Source organism: Ictidomys tridecemlineatus, chromosome 2 (genome assembly GCF_052094955.1).
Source record: "Ictidomys tridecemlineatus isolate mIctTri1 chromosome 2, mIctTri1.hap1, whole genome shotgun sequence".
In the NCBI taxonomy this organism is placed as follows: Eukaryota; Metazoa; Chordata; class Mammalia; order Rodentia; family Sciuridae; genus Ictidomys; species Ictidomys tridecemlineatus.
Window position 1 is genome coordinate 129,172,391 of NC_135478.1, and position 22,893 is coordinate 129,195,283.

At 36.8% G+C, this 22,893-nt stretch overlaps 1 protein-coding gene across 1 annotated transcript in view; it reads right to left on the reverse strand.

The window, feature by feature from the left end:
* Positions 1-22,893, reverse strand: part of Abca13 (ATP binding cassette subfamily A member 13) — a 422,085-nt gene that overhangs the window by 388,184 nt on the left and 11,008 nt on the right. Inside the window, exons 2-3 of the mRNA XM_078039756.1 lie at positions 13,481-13,574; positions 11,469-11,592 (exon numbers count right to left, since the gene is read on the reverse strand). Of these exons, the coding sequence (XP_077895882.1) occupies positions 11,469-11,592; positions 13,481-13,574 (218 nt within the window). The remainder of the gene's footprint in view (positions 1-11,468; positions 11,593-13,480; positions 13,575-22,893) is intronic.

Here is a 22,893-nt window from a genome sequence, read left to right on the forward strand (position 1 = left end):
TATTGTTATTTCAAAAGAACCTCGGTGTGTTCTTAAGACTGGATTACAAATTACTACCAGCAGGAGAAATTGTTTATAACAGAAAGAAAATACTTAGAAAATCCTGGATTAAATGTTGATGAGAGAAGTTCCTGAGCACCAGAGAAATCCAGCACTGCAACAGGACCCAAGGCGGAGCCATTTCTTCCTAAGTCCAGTTCCTTACTTAGACTTCTGTTAGGTAATGCTTGACTTTGCCAGGTAGGAACGAAGTTGTCAAGGAAAGAAGTGAGAATGAAGAATGCAGGAGAAGGCCACTTGGCAGAAATGACCAAACTTTCTCAGACCTCAGACTAACACCAAGAATCACCCCTCAAAGACCCAAGGGCCAAACGTCACACCTAGATACATCCATGCAATTCCACAAGGGACCTGAGGATGCCCACTGTGGGAAGGACCTCGGAAATGATGATAAGGTCAGTCCCTCCATTTGTAGATTCGGAAACTGAGATCCAGTGAGAGACCCCCAGTAGTCAAATTACTATGCAAACAATTTTACCCTTGGAAAATCATGTTTAAGATAAAATCATGATGTTGTCCACCTAGCAGGGTTGGTGAAAGCATCTCTGTAGATTAGAATGTGGGTGAGTAGCACTTCAACAAGGACCTTGAGGCTGCTGCTGCTAAAGAATGTTGACTCTTCACTTGGGCCGGCAAATGTAAAAAAAATTTTCCATTTTACAGTTGTCTCTTTGGCTATAATTCCAAGACCATTTGCTCTGATTCTCACCTTGAGTTGCAGGAACAAGTCTGATTGATAAATGTGTTGTTAAGAATCAAAACTCCCCCAGAAAATGTTCTTATCACCTCCCAGAAGTCCCCACCTGACCAATCCTGAGATGATGATCAACCACACCACAGTTTGGCCAAGACTGCTTAACTATGCACCCTTCTGCTGCCCTTGTGTATTTAATCTGGAAGCTCATGTCAGTACCCCCCAAGACAGGGAAACCCTGATCCTCTTTGTCCAGTATAGTTATGCAGGTTGGCATTCCTTTTCTGCTTTTCATGGTTCCTCTTTCCATTTAATTTTTAGGGTTAAGTGACCAGATCGGATTTGATGGGACTTCCCAGAGTTGGTCCTCTGGCCTCCGACTCCAGTAACATCAGTAGTTTAATTAATGCAGATATGAGATGCAGTCTCACATAAGAGCTACAAAGACAAATCAGCTATGGAAGCAGTAGGATTTTTCTTTCTTACAACTTTTACTAATTTTTACTTATTAATTTCTGAATAGAAAAGTTATTATTGAATTGGAATTATTTCTAAGACAACCAGATCCACAGGCAGAAATAATTTTTATAAGAATTCTGCTTTAGGATATTTCTGCTCCCTCTCATCAAAACCAGTGAGGAAATCTCTGAGTGGAATTCTTGGCAGAAGGAGAGCTTGCCAGGGAATGTGGGACCCCAACCCTGGTCATGCACCCTTAACTCAAGGCAGGGGTTCACACGGGAAACCTTGGAGGGTAAAGTATTTTTCGAAATCTGTAATCAGCCCAGGACCAAAAGGAGAAGTGAAGTTGAGAAACGCTCATCTGAGGAAGGAAAAAAAGAAAGCAAGAATTCTTCTTTGGGGCTTTCTTTACGTCTACTAAAAATAAATAACTAAATAAATAATCAATCAATCAATCATATATGTTAGGTGCAGGACAGGCTGAGTAAGCTGTCTGCAGGGCATGCCAAACAAAGTTAGCTGCAGGATAACCTGGCCGCTCAAATCCTCTGTCTGATTCTTTATCACCTGTTTGCTTCAAGCCCAAACGCCCAAGCCCCGGCTCAAGGCTAAGCGCTTCCCCACCCTGCTCAAGGCTGAACACATAGCCCGCTGCTCAAGGCCAAGCACTTAACCCCCTTGTGTGCCAACAAGGCAGCTTGCAAACCTAGAGACTCTGTTAGATTTAGGCAGCACAGCAGAAGGGCTATAAAAGCCTTCCCCAGCTGCCCCCTCCCACTTCTTTCCTTCTTTCTTTTCTCTTTGTTACACTGCTGCAATAAAGATCTCTTGGTTGCTCTGAGTGTTGTGGTCACTTTCCTTTCAATATAGATATCTCCAAACGCTAGACCAAAAACAATGGCTCTAAGTACTAAATGGTGTGTCATAGAAGAAAATAAAAATGGAGTAATAGTATTAGTTCAGGGCCCTTAAAAAAGAGCCAGGAGGCCATTGTTGGTCAAGTTTTAGGCATGTCCATATGTAAATCAACTTTCTTTGAATTGGGCTATAGACATACCCATCAGTTGAGCAGAGGTGAACTTTTTTGTTTGTTTGTTTGTTGTCTGTTGTTTTTGTAGTACTGAGCTATACCCCCAGCCCTTACTATTTTTTATTTTGAAACAGGGTTTCCCTAAGTTGCCCATCTTTGCCTCAAACTTGTGATCCTCCCTCCTCAGCCTCCTGAGTAGCTAGGATGATAGGCAAACTGACCTTTGGACTGGGCCAAACCCTACTTTCCTGAACATGGTCAACCTCTGCTGACCTTCTGTATGACAACCCCCTTCCCTAGGCTACCCAGAGACATGCTGCTCACAGTCCTTTTCTTAAAATGTAGTTCATCAGCACTGGTCTTAATTCTGACTAATGAGTAACGTAACTACCACCACTCATTAGTAAATACACACACACACACACACACACACACACACACACACACACACACCAATGCATGCAAGTAAAATGGATGAAAACTGATAAGGCCTGTAATCTACCCACCAGTATTGTACCTCTATCTATTTCATTTTTTTATATTGTACAATATCATTATTTTAGTTATCTGCTTGGAGGGTGTTATGGTTTGTATGTGAGGTGTCCCCCAAAAGCTCATGCTTAAGACAATGGGAGAGGGTTCTGAGGGGAAGTGATTAGGTTGTGAGAGCCTTAAACTAATCAGTGAATCCCTAATGGGATTAACAGAGTGGTAACTGGTGGCAGGTGGGATGGGCTAGAGGAGGTGGGTCACTGGGGGCATGAGTTTGGGGTATATATTTGTATCTGGCAAGTGGAGACCACTCTCTCTGCTCTCTGATCATGATGTGAGCTGCTTCCCTCCACCATACTCTTCTGCCATGAACTCCGAGATATGTCCTATATGTCAGAATGGCAGAAATCCAGAAGTTCAACACTGTCTTCTATTGGCTTTATTTGGGAAAGAGATATCCTCATATTTTAGAAAAGGGAATGCAGGTTATCACAATTCCATAGAGGGTCACTTGGAGAACACCAACAAAATCAAAGGTTTTATTTAGCTCTTGACCTGCAATTCTACTTCTAGGAATACTCCTACCAATAACAATTTACTAGTATGAATTATCATAAACCATTAGAATAATATACAGTTAGTAAGTCAATAGTAGAGAAACATGGAAATAACATGAAATGCTTAATTTACATAAACAAGGCAATAAAACAAGAAAATTGGAGTATAAAAGATATGGCACAAGTAGAAATTAAGTAGCAATATTTAAATCTAGTATATTAACTATTAGTGACCTAAAGATAAGGCAAACATTGTCAGGTTATGCTATTTTTAAATATAAAGCACATACAGCTAAAAAGTAAGTAGATAATAAAAGATCATGTAAACTCTAACCAAAAGAAAACTCCCCTGACTATATAAATATAAAAATGAGTAGACTTCAAAGCAAGAAATATAGCCAGGAATAAAGAGCTTAAATATGATCATATAATATGTATTATATGTTATACAGTATATTGCATATGTAACAAAACCTATTATAAACATTATGTTGTGTGCATACTCTACTGTATACGTGAATTTGCCTGTCATTCTGTCATTATAGGTGAGTCAATGAAGAAAATATGCATGCATGTATATCAGCTCTTCAGAGTATATGAAGCCCAAACTAATAGAATTAAAACAAAAAAAAGAGGGGCTGGGGATGTGGCTCAAGCAGTAGCGCGCTTGCCTGGCATGTGTGCAGCCCGGGTTCGATCCTCAGCACTACATACAAAAACAAAGATGTTGAGTCCGCCAAAAATTCATTCTCTCTCTCTCTCTCTCTCTCTCTCTCTTTAAAAAAATTATTAAAAAAAAAGAAAATGACTCTTGTGATTGGAGATTTCAATTCCTTTCTCAGCAATTTATAAAGCACATAGACAGAAAATCAGTAAGATATTGATGACTTACACAGCATTCCACCCAATGACAGCAGAAAGCAGACTCTTCAGATACACATTAAATACTCATCAAAGGAGGCCACAAGCCAGGGCCAGAAAACAAGCCTCCTGGACAAACTGTAACAAGCCAAAATCACCTGGGATGTACGCCGACCACAGTGGAATTAAATATAAGTCAATAACAAGGATTTCAGGAAATTTTTCAGATACTTAGAAGTCAAATATCTGACCTACAAATACAATACATGGGTCAACAGTGAAAACATGGTGAAAAATCAGTTAATTTTTTGGACTTAATGCACATGAAAACACAACATTTCAAAATTTGTGAGATGCAAAGCAGTGTTTAGAGGGGAATATACATCTTTGGGAGTTTGTATTAGAAAGGCTCCACAATCAATGGTTTAATTTAAATAACGTAGACATAGAAGAGCACAATAAATCCCAAAGAAAGGAAATAAAAGACATCTGGATAAGAAAGGAAAATTTTTAAATAACAGTTTCACATGATATATATAATCATGTACATATAAAACCTGAAAGACATATTTAAAAACTACTAAAAATAATTACTCATATTTTTGAAAAATCTAAAAATAAACCAAAAAAAACATGAAATACTTAGGAATATATTTCATGAAACATGTATAACGCTAAAATCTACAAAGACATTCCTGAGAGAAGTTCAAGAAAACTTAAATAGACATTGCTTTTTTGCAGTACTGGAGTACTGGTGGATAAAGCCAGAGGGCGCTCTATCCCTGAGCTACATCTCCAGACCTTCTGATTTTTTGAGACAGGGTCTTGCAAAAATACTGAAGCTGAACTCAAAATTGCAATCTCCCTGCCCTAGTTTCCTGAATCACTGGGACTACAGGCATATGCCACTGCACCCAGAGACAAACACGTCCCACTCATGGATTAGAAAATTTGGTGTCGATGGTAATTCCCTTCCCAGTAATCTATAGACTAAAATGTAAGCCCTTGGGACAACATATCACTTTACGCTCACCTGCATAGCTATAAGCCAAAAACCAGAAGTATAAACATTGGTGAGAATGTAGAGAAATTGAACCTCATTCACTGCCAGTGAGAAGGAGTCATTTTGAAAAACCATCTGACAATTTTTAAAAATATTAAACAGAGGCTAGACAACCTAACATGCATCAAAACACAAATAAAAGCACACCTATGCACAAAAACTCATACATGAATATTCTGCCATTTCTTACAATAGCCAATAAGAGGAAAGAACTCAAATATCATCAATGGATAATAGATAGATTCATCAGTATAAAAAAAAGAATGCAGCATTGACAGATGCTACATCACTGATGAACATTTTGCTCAATGAAAGAAGCCAATAGTCAAAACACTTAAAAAATAAGTTTAACAATTTCTACAAATATGAATTGTTCCTAGAGAGACAGAAAGTAGATTAGGGAAAGCCCAGCACTAAGGGGAGGGAAGATTGGGGGAAACAGAGAATGAATGCTAAGGGATATAGGTTTTTCTTTTGGGGGTGATGAAAATTTTCTAAAATTGATTGTGATGATTAACTTCATCTATGCACAATTCTGAATATGCCAAAAACTATTGGATTGCACACTTTAAATGGGTCAATTATGGTATTGTAAATTAAATCTCAAAAAGACTTTTTTTTCTGGAAAAATTATCTCCATAAAAATCTTAGCTGACTTTCTTGGTACAAATTAACAAGCTGATTTTTTTCATTTATATGGAAAGCCAAAGGACATAAAAAGCCAACATAATTGTGAAAAGAAGCAAAGTTGAGGAATTTATGTTAGCTGATTTATGCTACCTGATATTAAGACTTTCTCTGAAGCTATAGTTACTGAAGATTTTAATCTAGGGAGAGTCAAATCACAAAGATTAATGAAATAGGAGAGTCCAAAAAGAGATCTTCACACTGTCATCAGATCCACTAATTTCCAACACACACACAATTTTGTATTTTGCTGAGATAGGATCATCATTTAAACAATCATACCAGAACTGCATATCTATATGTAAGGAGAATAAACACCAATATTTACTTCATACCATAAGCTAAATCAATGCAAAATGAATTGTATATACAGCAAAAACAAAAGTTAAACTTCTAAATGTGCTTAAAGAAAATGTAAGAGAAAAAATCTTAATGATTTTCTGTTGGGCAAATATTTATTTAATAGAGAAAATACAAAAAAAAAACCCAGAAAATAAAGTTAATTTTATCAAGATGAAAAGCCTTTGCTCTTCAAAGGATAGGTCAGAAATTGGAAGAAAATATTTATGATACACATCTGATAAAAGACTATATCCAGAATAAGTAAAGAACTCTGAGAATTCAACATAATCAAAAATAAAATATTAATGATGAGATTCGAATAGACACTTCACACACAAAAATTCAAATGGTCAACAGCCACATGAAAAAAATGCTCAAAAACATTCATGATCAGGAAAATGCAAAAAAAAAACCCTACAATTAAATAAAATTATACAATCACATAATGACTAAAATTAAATAATTTAGCACAATATCAAGCATTGCCAAGGATGTAGAACAATGAGATCTTTCCTACTTGGGATTGAACCCAGGGTCTTGTGCATGTTAGGTAAGTACTCTACCACTGAGCCACACCCCCAGCTCAGCTACTTGAACTCTTATATATTGATATTGTCGGTGTAAAACTGTACTTTTGGAAATAGGGTAGAAACTTATTATAGAGCTAAAAGTACATCCAAACCATTCTACTCCTAGTTATTTTCCAGGAAAAAAAAGTATCTGTTAACTCAAAGACTTTTTTTAATGCTCATAGCACCTTTCCTTGTATTTGTTTATAAATGGACAAACCGGAAATAACCCAAATTGTCCAGAGATGTGTGGTGAATGGATAAAGAAAGTGAGGCATGTCCAAACAATGGAATGCTACTTTAGCAATTTAAAAAGGAATGAATTACATTTTGCTAGCTGAAAAAAAAACAAACTCCAAAGACATGTATGCCTTTTATGTGAATTTCTAGAAAAGGCCAATCAGACCTAGATAACAGAAAGTAAACACGTTGTTGCTTGACACTGGGAAAGAAAGTGAAGCTGGAGTAGGTTCAATGGGGATGGGGCACAGAAGAATTGGGGGAAATAGTAGAATTGCTTTGAATTGCTTTACATCTTGTTCATGATGGTGGTTACACAGGTGCACAGATGGTCAAAACTCATCAAAATATATTCTTAAAAGCATAAAGTAACTAGGAAAATAAATAACAAAAGATAGGTCTGATCTTCATGAGGGAATAAAACCCTACAAACCTATATTGAAAGACATGAAGAAAAAGTAAATTAAATGATATATTAAGATCATATGATGCAATACCACTCTACTAAGAATCGATTTCCCCAGCTTTCCACTAAGTTACTGAAAGGGGCTTGGAAATAAACCCTGGGACCATTAAAAATGACCGTTTCTCCGTGCAGAGGTCAATGTGGATCATCATGAGGAAGCAACTGACCAGCTCAGGAGCTGTCTGCATATATTAGAGAAAGGACCTTGACTATGGAAGTCTGGGAGGATGGGGACAATAGCAAAAAAAAAAAAAAAAAAGTGGAGGACTCCATGGAAGACACTGAGATATGTGAGGGGAGATACTGATCACTGTAGAAGGGGGTTCCAAGGGGGAGGTATGGGGCAAGACGTTCTCCTCAACCTGTCTCCAATATCAGTGCTTCTCCATGTCAGCAAAATCTTTTGGAAACAAGAATCAACCAACCTAGGTGCCTTTCAACCGATGAATGGGTAAAGAAAATGTATATGTATGCACAATGGTTTATTACTCAGCCATAGAAAAGAATGACTTTATGACTTTTGCCAGGAAATGGATAAAACTGGAGACATAAGAGAAACTTAAAAACCAAGGGCTGAATGTTCTCTCTAATATGTGGGTGCTAACACATAACACATAACACATAACAAAGGCAAGGAGAATATATGTTCATTGCATTAGACAAAGGGGAATGAAGGGGGTGGAAATAGGAAAGACAGAGAGTGAATTAAACTTTCCTATGTTCATATGTGAAACACCACCAGTGAAACTCCACATCATGTACCACCTCAAGAATGGGCTCCCAACTAGAATAAGTTATACTCCATGTATGTATAATATGTCAAAATATACTCTACTGCCATGTGTATCTAAACACAACAACAAAAAGAAACAAGGATCAAATTCTAGCTGCTTTGGATGGAGGAAGGAAGGTTCAGCTCCTTGGAAAGAAGCTGGACTCTGGACCCAAGAATATTATAGACTAATAAGATTTGGAAGACACTCTAAAAGAGTATCTGAAGAATGCTAGCCTCACGAGAAAGCTGAAAGAGGAAGCAGCCGCAGTCAATGTTCAAACAAGACTGAGAAGGAGGCTGTGGTTACCAAGGGGCAGAAGAGCCTTAAAGGATCTGGGTGCAGTTGACAATGGAGAAAAGCAAAAATGAAAACGTTGGTGACCGCAAAACAGGAGATGTTGGAGTTCACTGGGAAGTGGTTAAAAGGTATTCCAAGGAGCCAGGAGTGAAAGACTCAACAGCTGACCAGGTGAGAGAGCAGGGCACCAGGCACTATTGAATGAACATGAAGAACCATCCAGCATGGCTAATTGTGTCCGTCAGCTCTGAAGACCTGACTGTGGGAAGGGAATGGAAAGAGCTTTAGACAGCACAGGCGTTTTATTAAGCATTTTACATTTGCTTTTATGCTCTCTGTTTTATCTTAAAATAGGAACATTCTCTAACACTACCTGATCCGCTGTAGGAAATGGTTCCTGTTTTGCTCTGAAATCCTCTTATTAAAGTGAAGGGGAAGCCACTAACACCCTGGAATGAGGAAGCTGGTTTGCATAATCATAACCCATATCACCTGATACCAGGGATTTCCATCCACAGTGAACTTTGCCCAGGGAATAATAAAGTCATGAAAATTCATGAACTAACTTAACTCCAATAATGTGTAAGTAGACTTGAAGGGAAAACTTTTGTTTTCAGGTCTTGTTAAAGTGAGACAATTAGCACAGAAAATAAACAGAAGTGACTATTCGTTTATGGCTTTGAGCTTCAACCAAATCCACACTTGAAAAGATAAAGAGAGCAAAGGAGAAGTGAGGATTGCCAGTGGCCAGGTCTGAAACCAGAAGCAAGCCTGACCAGTGCATTTCTTTGTTCTTCCTTCTCTTTCTATCTCACTTTTCCCTCTTTTCTCACTCCTTATGATTTTCTTTCTCTATTTCATCTTGCATTTCTCACACCTTGCCTTGGGCACTAGCAGACACTGTGAGTAATTTTATTTTTGGCTTTTCAAAATCAAAGGTTTAGTGAGGCTGGCAAATTATTTAACTGACTATCATGATGGCAATGTGGTATGAAGAACTCTCATAAAGCTGATTTTGAAATCGCTGAGTTTCTGCAAATTGGAATAAGGATGTTGAAGAGGAAGAGCATGAAAAAAAGGAAGGAAAGAGAGAAAGAAATTTCCTAATGTCAAAAAGTATCTTACAGTTGTCATAACCATTGTACTAAGAATTTATTATTAACTCCTTCTGGTTGCATGTCTCTGTGCCCTGTATCACACTAGATTATTTTCCCTGAATATCCAGCACAATTGAGGTAGGTAAGTGAGAAAGTTGAGATGCAGAGAGATTGGTTAGTTGTGCAGATTCACAAGAACCAAAAAAAAATCATAGAGCCAGGAATGTGTGTGTGAAAAACTCTATTCTTTCCATTTCAACATCATTTAAACTCCCCATTCTGTGTAAGGTACAGATATAACACCTGAAATGAAAATGCTGATAAGCCTCAGAATTCCAGAGTGCTTCCCAGGAAGAAAGAGTTCTGCATGTATACTTTCTCTTCACACACACACACACACACACACCACACACACACACACCACACACACCACACACACACACACACACACACAGAGAGAGAGAGAGAGAGAGAGAGAGAGAGAGAGAGAGAGAGAGAGAGAGATAGAGAATGGAACTTTTCAATAATATACTTGAAATTTCAAATGATTCTTTACATCATATGTTTACATAGCTTTAAAACAAATGCACCTGCTATGATGTGAATATCTGCTTACCTCCAACTTCACATATTAAACTGAAACCCCTCAGGTGATATAAGGAGATAGGGCCTTGGAGGCATTTAGTTCCTGGAGGTGGAGTCTTTTTAAATATTATTAGTGTCCCTGTAAAACAGACCACAGAGAGACCCCTCCAGCCTTCCCTCATGTGAGGACACAGCTAGAAGGTGCAGTCTGTAAGGAATGAATCCTCACCAGACACCAAATTTGCTGGTTCCATAATCTTGAATTTCCTCAGTCTCTAGAAGCGTGAGAAAAAAAAAATGTGTATTTCTTATAAGCCATCTAGTTTATAATGTTTTGTTATAGCAGCCCAAATAGACCAAGATGGCAACTTTTAAAACTATTGTACAGTTGTGTCCAAAATTATCTGGGAACTTTTAGTTTTCTTCTTTTAACTGAAAGTTGAAAGAGATCTTATAATTTAACATTCACTTCATATTTAAATGCCATAGATTGTTAATACCAATGAGTATAGACATAATAAAACCTACATCTATGCCTAATAAATTCATACTATCATGAGCAACTAGTCACTTTTTTCCATTCTTTACTCCACCTGGGAGAACTTTCCAGAACATTCCAGATCCTTCACTTTAAGTATATTCACTTTGACCCTTCTCACTTGAAAATATCTCAATCCCCAATGCCAACTGATGCCACAGGCAACATCAGCATAATTCAGCATTGAGAGAATCAGAGAAGGCACCATACCTTCCCTGCAGTCCAGTTATGTGGCAAGACAGAGGAGAAAGAGCTGACTGATCTCAGCTGAAGACAGAATCCCAGTAGGTAGCTCAAAAATTGCTTGTTTGGGGGACCCTTGGCACCAAAATGAAAAACTGACTAAGCAAATAATTTTGAAGTCAGAGTTTAATGGACAGAAAACAAACGATTGCATGCAAATGGAATTTGCTCATCAGCATTTGTTCTGAGTCTTGAAATAGAGTTCCCTGCTAACAGACACTAACCATTAGTTGGAGTCATTATTATGTAAAACTTGAATTTAATAAAACCAATTTTCTTTAAGTTCTAAATTCTGCACTTTCATAATCCCTGATCTGTCCCAAATTATTAAGGCTGTCCTAAGAGCAAGCTTTCTGCTATGTGCATCAACTTCCCAGGAATCTGTAAAGGACGTTTGTGTATCTCTTACCGAAAATTGTGATCCATGGGCTCTTCAAAGCTGGAGTTCCTGCACTTTGACCCCGTGTTACAAAGAAGTCCTTGGACAAAGGGCATAACACCCCGACTGGGCAGATCACGGGGTTGCAAGTAACCTGGACACAGATGCAAGGAAGAAATGAGTCCATACACTTGCTACAAGAGGTGGAATACATATTAAGTTAGAATCGTAATTTGTAATATCAAATTGTTAAATTATTAACCCTTTTATTAATTTGAAAGTTGCCTGAGGACTCCATCCAAAACCAAAAACTCTTTATACCAAACACCTCTCCCCTAGGGTCTACGTACTTCCCTATTCACGAAGTGGCAACACCTCTGTTGTATAGCCAGTCCCCTCAGGCAAAGCCCCTCCAAACTAGTCATAGATGGAAAGAATAAGAATAGATGTTTTTCCCATCTCATGTAAGTTAGGAATGTTAAAGTTTGGGCAAAAGTTCTGAGTTTAGTGCAACTTGATTTCTGAAATGTTTATGTGTAGTTGTTAAATATCATATGATGCAAAATTGGTTTTCTTAACTGGATAGAATCAAAGACTTTCAAGACAAACATTGCTACAGTGAGCTAGCTTCCTTCATAAAGTACTGATCACACATCCCCCAATCCTACTGCCCTTCACTTCCTGGAAGGGTGGGAACAGTCATCCCCTGATGACTGCAGGCAACTTGGATGTCACTGATCATCTATGCTGTCGCATAAGAAACCCTGGTGACAGCCAGGAATCTAATTTGGTCTGGGAGATTCTCTCACTTCCCAAGACATGAAGACATCCTCTGCCTAGTATTGGGCATACTGTTTGCACATAAAGGACATTCACTAAATGTTTAATGATTGAATAAAAGAACAAACATGAATGAATTAATTAAAAATAAACTTTTGGACTTTTAAGCTAAGGGGAAAATGAACTTCTTAGCAGACTCATGGTTCAGTGTTATAGAACAGGAGACCTTAAAGATACTGAAGGTCATATCTCAGCAAGTAATAGAAGGTGCATTTCCCTAATATTACTTCAGTATACCATCTCTCTCAAGAATGTGTCAAGAATGGCAGCCACCACAATGGAATATTGGGTCAGAGATTAAGGACTCTAGCCCTGACCCAAACATACTTGTTTCCTATGTGGATCCCCAACATGATACTTTTATCATTGTAATGGTCTAGTCCTCCAGCAAGTTCTATAAAGGCAAAGGAATACCTGGTTCTCTGTCTTATTCTCAATAAGGCCTGGGACACAAAAGACACTATTTGCTAAATAAATAAAAAGGTTTATAAAATAGAAACTCTGCAAAAATGGAGATTGTCCCAACCTATAATACATAATACAGTCCTCAAACAACAAAGAACAACCATGGCCATTTATATATATATAACCTAAATATAACACAAAACCTATTTTGGACAAATCCCCAATATTCAATAATCATTTATTCAAGAGAAATTTGCAGAGTTGACCACATTATATACATTTCAAGTGGCATAGTAAATGGAAACAGAGCAGGCCATTGTTTCTTAAGGGTTGTTGCTGTTGAGATTTCAAATCAGACAGACAAAATGGTCTGACAGATGTTCCCAGAGCCCAGAGATTATTAGTGATAGTTTATCAGGACATCACCATCATATTTGCCATCATCATTGCAGTTTCCACCTTCACCATCACCATCAGTACCATGTGGTAAACTGAAATACACTTATTCCACTTTTCCTACATTTGAATGTCTTATATCCCTAGGTCCAAATTGATTCAGTTTAGTTGCAAGGATAAAGCTGTCTGCTAAACTGAGCAAATGTGTGACTATCATTTTTAATTTAAAAAAATCCAAATTGCTGCTTACTGGCACATACTCCAGATGTATTGCTACTATTAGAATGGAACACTCTCCATTTACTCCACTCAGAATTCAGCATTGATGAAGAAGAAAGGAATGAGTATCTCTTATTTCTCTGAAGGTTTGTACTCTAAAAAGCATATTAAGTGAAACTTACAACTGTCTGTATGTCTGGGAGGTTCTTGGAAACGAAGTACTGTCAGAATCATGAACAGGATACAAGGCCAGAAGAATTCTGCGAGGGAAAGGACCTGAGGAAATATATATTGTTAAAAAAAAAAAGTGCTTGAATAAATTGCAAAGCATTACAACATTTCCACCTCTTGAAGGATGATTGACAATTCAGTTTTCCTTTTAAAGAAACTCGTTGTCACTCCTACTACAACAATTACTGGAACAGAAATTCCATGATAGGCCCCAGTCCATTTGTCGCCTCATCCTGATCCATGACTATATCATCTCCTGGTCCTTCTCACACCAGGCCCAGCTTCTGGTTTTTCCAAATTCAATCAAGGAATATTTGTTTATGTTTAAATAATTTTTTTTCTCTTCAATGACTTTCTTGAAATTTAAACTTTGAAAACTGTTAGAGTCAATTCCCTAGACACAGACAATCCAAAAGAGTTATCAAAAAAGAACTGTGATATTTGGTACAAAACTGAATTGTCAAAGAGAAGAGAAAAAGAAATGCCATTTTTGACACATGGAATATGATTCTTGCTTTACTGATTACAGAACATATAATTTTTTATTTTATTTTTATTTTTTTTTAGTTGTAGGTGGATCCAGTACCTTTATTTTATTTATTTACATGTGGTGCTAAGGATCAAATCCAGAGCCTCACACATGCTAGGCGAGCACTCCACTGCTGAGCGCTCCAGCCCAGTCCATATCATTTTATAAATACAAAAGTATACAGCCAAACACAAAACAGGCCAAGCATAGAATTAATTCATACAGCGACTTGGAAATCTGCAAGTTTAAGGGTGCTCAGTTAACCCCAGGAGGGTGTCTTACTGTTTTGGATCCCAAGTTACAATGCTCTAAACTAACACGAACTTCTGGGTTCTCTGGCTCCTTTGTACCTTAAACTGCCATTGCTATCCTCCTCTCTATAAAGTGCAGGTTGCAGATCTAAGTGTGAATGTGTGAGTGCGCTAGACCTAAAACTCAGTCCCTGATGTAATTAAAGGAGAAAAGAAATTGCCCTGTTTGAAATAGTGTATGAGGTGTTGGGTCAGAAAATATAACATGATAAAAAGTTCTCTGGGCTGTACTGAAACCTAGTATCACACATTCTGATAACAGAAGATCTGGAGGAGGTCACCCTCTGGTTCAAGGGATCATGCTTAAAACCGGAAAGAAATGTCAGGAACACTCAGAAGGCTGCAATTTATTCAAATCATTTGGTCATTCTTTGTAAGAATTTTTTAAATGTATTAAGAGGATTGGGGTCAAGAGGTGGTAGGGGAGGATTCTATAATTAATTCTAACTGAGTATAAATAGGCAATACAGAAAATGTACCTCATATTAAACAATGATTTGTTACCATTAAGGAAAAAAATGATAATTTTTTTTTTCATTCATTTTCAATGACATTGATTGCTACTGTTAGAACAACGGGTTATAAAGAAATGGAAAATCATTTGTAGACCTGAGACAATTTTTATATTAGAAATAAATAAATACATATATGGTTAGAAAATTTTAAAAGTACAAAAAGTATACAAGCAATTGTTACTAAAAGCTGGGTCCTTGTCCCCAGGGCCAATCCAATAACAAGGACATGGTTTTGAGGAAAGGGAAAAAGCAGGCTTGTTGCTTTGCTAGCAAGGAAGAAATACAGGGGGCTTCTGTCCCAAAGGCTGTAATTCTGCCCATCAGCAGGAAGGAAGAGAGTGGGCTTTTAAAGAGGTGACTCAAAGGCCACATTCCACATGTTCTCTGTCTGGAGATGTGATTCACTTGTCAATTTGGGGGACAGTCATTTCTGAGGTTTTCCAGTACTCCCCAAAGTCTGGATTACTTTGTTCCTATGGTAGATGGTGCTCAAGGTCAGATAACTCTGCCTAGGATGGGGAAGATTTCCCCTGAGATTACGGAGGGGGAGATATTGGGGAGGAGCAGGGAGGGAGGAAAAGAAAGAAACAGGTCCATTTAAAAAATAAGTTGCAGTGGCGGAGCAGCAAGGGTTTTATTCAAAGCATAAAGTGGATCACTGTTACACAATCACCCAAAAGATGAATTATCTTAGCTTTCTTAATTCATTTAAGAACTATATATAAGCATAAGTAATATTTTCAGAAAGAATTTACATATCAAAACTTATGTATTTGCCTCACTGCTATTAAAGACAACTTAGTCTTCTATTATAGAATTATTTAACCAATTACCTAATTATGAAATTCGCATGGTTTTCTGTTTGAGGCCCACACTTTCATGAGTTTTCTTTACTTGTTTTGCTGACTTTTGTACATATGTCTATGAGATAATATTACGAGACCAAAGTGTATGTAATTTTTAATCTGGATTTTTAGTCTGAATAGAAAAAATTCCTTCATCAAAAACTAAATCAGGGGCTGGGGCTGGAGCTGGGGCTGAGCAGTAGTGCACTTGCCTGGCATGTGTGAGACACTGGGTTTGGTTCTCAGCACACATATAAATAAGTAAAATAAAGGACAAAGGTCTATCAACTATATATATATATATATATATATATATATATATATATATATATATATAATAAATCCTCATTAATTCTGATCAAACTCTCAGTAGCACTTAAGGTTAAAAATCTTTTAATTTTTGTCAAACTTTTATCAAACTGATATGCAAAAATAAATAACTTTTAATTATTGAGATCAATCATTTTTAAGAAGTATGTAATAATTCCTTATATGATACTCCCTGCTCTTCTAGGTACCCATTTTTTATTAAATTGTTCTTTTTTTCTGACTTATAAATCATCATTTCTTGTCTTCTAATTAAATAATTTACACTTTTCTTAGCCTTAAGCAAATATTTTCTCTGATTTTAATTTGCCTTTTTTATTATCTAAACCTTTCATGCAATCAACTTTTTATCTTTGTATTTTTAGTGTCTTATTTATTTTCCCATATTCAAAGGCAATATAAGTTAAAGGAGCCTGCCAAATTAAAATAGCAGAAACTCTGAAGCTACAGTCAGTCTGAAAATCAATGACAAACTTCTAGTTTCGAACAACATGGTTTAAAAAAAAATAAAGCTCTACATATTACCACGAAAGTTCCTCTGAGGATCTGAAATAAAAGTCTAATAATTACTTTGGAGGCTTGTTTTATTTATTTATTTATTTTTTTTACAAGTTGGTCACTGACCCTTTTGAAAAACACAAGTGGGAAAATTTTCCATTGTTCTGAATTTGACACTACTCCATTAAAGAGAAAAGCATTCTGAAGGTGAGTTCTGCAGTGTCACTGTCCTTTGTGAGCAAGTGAATCACCTCCTTTCATTCCACTTTCTCTTTGGAAGCATGAAAGTAGCCTCTTTTTCTCATCACATTTTTATAGCATGGTTCTCTTCTCAGGTGTCATTATTATCCTTGGATCTTGTTTAACATTTCTAATCTTACCGCTGTTTAATGGGAAGGATTTCTGATTAATTTTTAGGAGCTCTCTCTCCCCACTCCAGGCCCCAGTACTGACTTCTGAATCCAGACATCTGATCTAAGCGGAAACAAGGGCTTCAGTGCTGTTCACAGGCACCAGAGGCTGATGCTACCATGACTTCTGCTCTCAACAAAAGGAATCACCCACAGAACTTACTGGTGCTTACAAAGGACAATGGTCACCCTCTGAATAACTATGAAGCCCTCTATTCTTCCAGTAGGAGGGAAACTCCACAGCACAGTGAACGCCCCATTTACACCTGTGAGCTTCATGCCCCTGCACTACCTCTCACTGTGGCTTTCTCTTGAATACTATGACCCTGACCCACTCTCCATTCCTGTCATACCCCAGCCCAAATATCAATAGAAGCCTTTCCTTCAGCACAGTTGAGACCAGATGACATTCAGGGAGACCTTAGCAATGCCATGCATTAAAACATGCATAGATAAAGGACCTCAGATGGAATGACATATAAAAACTTCCTCACAGAATTTTCCTTCCCCCAGTCAAAATTAAGGGGAGGGGGGGAAGAGGAAAGAAATTAGAGGAGAAAGGGAGAAATTTGTCTTTGCCTGATAAAAGAAAAAAGAAAGAAAGAAATTACAAAGATGTCAAAAAATAAGTTTCCAGAGCAGATCAGACAAAGCCCACATGATTCTTTTCCAATTTATCCCAGAGTCTCCAAAGCCATAATGATTGCCCACACAATGCTTGTGGCTATTCCCAGGACCCATGCCTATGGAGATAACATCCCACACCAGTCTCCCTAAAGCCTCTGACAGAGAAGCTGGAGAGAATGAGCAGACAAGAGTAGCGAGCACTGAAGTTAATTCTTCCAGAGAAGCCTCAGCTACACATATAAATGTGAACTGAATCTACAGTGGGGAAAAACTTCCTCAAAAGGATGGAAAGAACATAGTACAAAATATTTAACAAAATGGCAAAGGAGAGTGCAGAGCCCAACTAGACTAATAAAGGTTGTGTCCCACCTCAAATGGGTCCCCATTCATCTCCACTATCACCTGGACCTTCCTCCTGCCAAAGAAAACAGCAGAGTAGAGCAGGCTCGGGGATCACCCTAGAGACTGAAGAAGAAATCAGATTGGCCTCCTATTTATTGAAAAGAGTCAAGAACAAGTACCATACTTTGGCTGGGCTGCCCAAGTATGAGTCAGATTAAAAGAAATCAGAGCAGCTATCTCAACACACTATGGATAGAAACTAAGAACAGTGCAAGCCAAAGAAAATCATAGAGCATGACAGGAAAGAAACTCAAATAGGAAGAAGAATTGATAACTGCTTTGCAAAGAAGCATGGTTTAATTTAGAGCAAACAAAAAACAAGAGTTCAAAAAAGATAAATGCAAAGAAAGGTTATGCATCTAAAGAAAAATAACAAAAATAATCACTATGAAATTTTAACTGATTTAGAAGACACAGAAAGACTTAGATTTGAAGTACTCGAATAGAGCAGGGTGGAGATAGCAATAGTGATCTTTTAAAACATTTTTAAAGGCAAAAATATTCTCAGAAAACCCAATAGATTTGACAAGCAAAAACCCTACAACATAAGGATAGTTGACATTCCTAAAGCAGAGAATTCAACAAATGGGGGGAAAAATGCTAGGAGATATAACCCAGACCACAACAGAGAGGAAGAGTTTATCTAATCTGAAAGAGCCACTACATTTTAGAGAAAAAAAAAAAATAAGCCATAGTTGAATTATGTGTAGTGAACTTCAAACTCCTGATCTTCAAAGGCAAAGAAAATATACTATAAGTATTCAGACAGGGGAAAAGTCACCTCCCTAATAAGACGGGGAAGATCAGTCTGACCTTAAACATTTCTTCAAAACACACGATACTAGATGTCAATGAATCTATAATCAAAATATTGTAAGAGAAAGCAAGTGAGATTAAATACATATATGAAAAGTAAGTATGTGATTATATGTGATATGGGAAAGTTATATGTTATTATATATAATATTAAATATATGTGTGATTTATACATATACATATATATAAAATACACATCCAATTGCCATTAAACAAAAAAACATAGTGAGTTGTGTTTGTGAGGTGTGTGTTTCTTTTTCTCAGTGAGGAAAGAACCCAGATAATATGCTAATCTTGAAACTCGAAGGGAAAAAAAAATGCTTGGCAATGAAATTTAGCCAAAACAAAACTTAAATAAAATTTAAAATTCAGCAATAACACTTTTGCTTTCAGTGGTGTGCTGGCTAGAAACAAACATTGCATTGCTTTGTTTACAAGATATATAATAAATCTCCAAAGAACTAAGAGGAAGAGAGTGACCAAAAATATTCTACAAAAAGAAAACTCATGAGCTGAATCTTGAAGTGTAAGCAATCAGTCACAGGGGGCAGGGAACGAGTTCCCTCAAGGGGAATGAAGGAAAAGAAGAAAAGGTAATATGTTAAAAACCCAAGGGTAGGAATTTTTCTAAGCATAGGAAAGACAGAAATCTGTGAATAAAAGAAATGCAACTTTTACCCAAAAAACATAAACTCAGACCAGGGGTATTATAACAATGTCAGTTCTACTCAGCGGATCTATGTGTCCATTGCAATTCTGTAATTCTACACAAATTGATACACAGGCTCAGTGAAATTTCCACTGGAATTCTAGTAGGTTTGGTTAGTTTGGGCTGTTGTTATACTCAATGAGCTGATCCTAAAACATATTTAGGAGAACAAAGATCAAAGAAATTCAACATAATTTTCATCAACAGGTTGAAATAATTCATCTTCCCACATATCAAGCTTTCCAAAACATGATAGTAATTAAATTGACAGTGTACCATTCATTCAACAATAAGCAAATCAATCTATAAAATGACATAAAGAAACCAGGATCAGAGCTGTGTAGACACAGAAATCTGATGTATTTTAAAAGTAGTTGACAGAAAAATAGAAGAGAATTTTCTATTCAATAAATTGTGCCACGTAATTGATTTTCCTGTCAGTGGGGTGGGAAGGAAGGGATGGATTAGATCCTTATCACTATGGGATACAAAAGTCTTAAATTGAAAAAAGAAAAACAAATTTTGAAAATGTTTAGAAAAAAATATACACTCATGCTTTGTGTCTTAAACAAGACACAAAACCCTTTAACATAAACAAATTAAACTATATTAAATTTCAAATCTCTGTTCTTTAAAAAGGGTACTTAAAATGTAGAAAAGCTAGTCACAGACTTGAAGAATCTATTTCAACATGCATAAATGACAGTGTAATGTCCAGAATACATACAGATGTCTAAATCAATGAGGAGATGATGTTAAAGAAAACAGTCAAAATAGATAAGAAGACAAGAGCAAATTATGAAATTATCAATATAACACAAATTCAGTTCCAACAAGATGCCATTTTATACCCACCAATTTGGGGCAAACTAAAAAGTCTGACAATACCAAGGGTTAGGCAGCAGGTAGATCAACAGCAACTTTGGAATACAGTTTGACAATATTAATAAGTTAGTTGGGGATTTGCAAATCTTTGAGCCAATAATTCAACAAATATATAATAGGTTGAACCATATTGATTTACTTATACTACACTGACTTTAACCTAATAACACAGTCATTGGAAAGATATTCAACACTTGAATCAAAAGGTATGTTCAAGAATGTTTACAACAGCATTATTTATGAATGAAAAAAATGGCAGTTATGTAAACCCATTGACAAAAGAGCAGATTAATAAATTGTGGTGTATCAGAGCAATAAAAATACGTACATCTTCTCATAAATTCATCAGTAAATGTATATCACATATCCCTTGCAATAGGGACCAAGGAAACAGCGTTGAACAAACATGATATTTCCTAATTTCCCAAGATTGAATGAAATGTACAGGTTAAACATCCCTAATCCAAAAATCTGAAATGTTCCAAAATCCAAAACTTTTTCAAGGCCCACATCATATCACAAGTGGAAAATTCCACACCTTGAAATTTTGCCTCACGCACAAATTCATTTAAAATATTGTATAAAATTACTTTCAGGCCATGTTTATAGGTTTATATGAAACAAACATAGATTTCATGTTTAGACTTGGGTTCCATCCCTAAGATAGCTCATTGTTATATGCAAACACCCCCAAATTTGAAAAAGTTCTGAAATCTAAACCACTTGTGGGCCCAAGCATTTTGGATAAGGGATATTAAACCCATACTTCTGAAAGTGAATGAAGCGAACAATTGCAGGAGATAAGAAAATTAATCCCATTCTCAAATAATTTCCTTGCATAATCCTAGAGCATTATATACTCATCCAGTGTATGATCCTCATGGCAAACAACAAAACAGATAATATTGTGTCTGTTTTACACATTGGAAACCATAAAGGTAATTATTTTGTGTAGATTCTTTGAACTAATTTGCCATGCAACTTGGACAGAAGCTCAGACCTGCAGACTAAGTTCATCCTCCAATGAGCTTAAATTCATCTTAAAATTCTTCAAGTGGCTCATACAGAAGGTGTTTGGGTTACAGCTGAAAACCATGTAGAATGAAAAGCTTCTGTACAAAACATAAAGTTGTAATGAATTAAGAAGGAAAGGGGACACCCAGCAAGGGGAGAAGTTAGTCACAAGATCTCATTGGCAGAGAGAGGAGAAAAACATCATAAGTTTAGAATATCAAGGAAGCTGAAGCAAAGCATATAATTAGTTTGTTGTCCTTGCCCTTGAAAACAAAGGGCTTTGAAGTAATCATGAAACTCTATTGTGTTTTTGGTGCACTGGGGCCTCTTGATGCAAACCTCATGGAGAAGGAGACTTTCCCAGAAGTATTTCAAGGTTCTGTTGTTAAGTACTGGGGGGAAAAAAAAGATAATCTGGTATTCTCACAATAAGCTCAAACGAAGCATGAATCAAACCTAGCAGAGAGTCGATTACCAAATACCAACTACAGTCACAGGTGATCTGGGGCTTCCAAAAATCATATAATCAAAGGCCAAAATTCCCTCCTCCAGAAAACTTTTTAAAAACCTTTATATTATTTGTATATTGAGAAAAAAGAAATAAACAAACTCTTTTTCTCCCTTCTTCCCTTTTCCTCTTCCTTTCTTCCTTTTCCCTTCTCTCTCCTCCCTCTTCCCTCCTCCCTCCTGCCTCCTCCCTCTCCCTCTCTCTTCCTCTCTTTTGGTTTTCATTAAAAAAACATTGCTTTTCTTTCAATGTTTCTTCCCTCATGGAATCAAAGGAGAAAAACAAACAGATAATTAAAGCTAAATGTGAACCCTGGAATGAGATGAATATTGGCACAATCTTTCTGGAAGTTAAAGAAACAATAAGTACCCAAGTTGGAAATGTACATTCTCTGACCCAAAGATCCTTTTTTTTTTTTTAAGAGAGAGAGAGACAGAGAGAGAGGGAGAGAGAGAGAGAGAGAGAATTTTTTAATATTTATTTTTCAGTTTTCGGTGGATACAACATCTTTATTTTCTTTTTATGTGGTGCTGAGGATTGAACCCAGCGCCGCGTGCGTGCCAGGCGAGTGCACTACTGCTTGAGCCACAACTCCAGCCCCCAAAGATTCTTACTTATTGTATTTTTCATTAGGAAACAATTGAATAAGTATCTAAAAGTATTTACAAAGCAGATATTTATGTTTCCACTGTGGGGGTAGGAGGGGGCGAGGAATACAAACTAAGCATCAGTTATTAGTAAATTAATAAACTGTATTCAGTGAACCCCTGAGCAATGATTTTTATAATGGAGTTAAATACATATTGAATTGCTTTTTTAAAAAAAATCTCCACTTATTGTGGCCAGAGTTGGGATGTTTGAGCTAGTGGATGTAGGAGGCAAGTATTTTTTCTGCCACAGCTGAGTTCAATGAGAAGATGGAAGATTGTCTGAGAGATGAACATCCAGGGTGCCAAATATTCCATGCA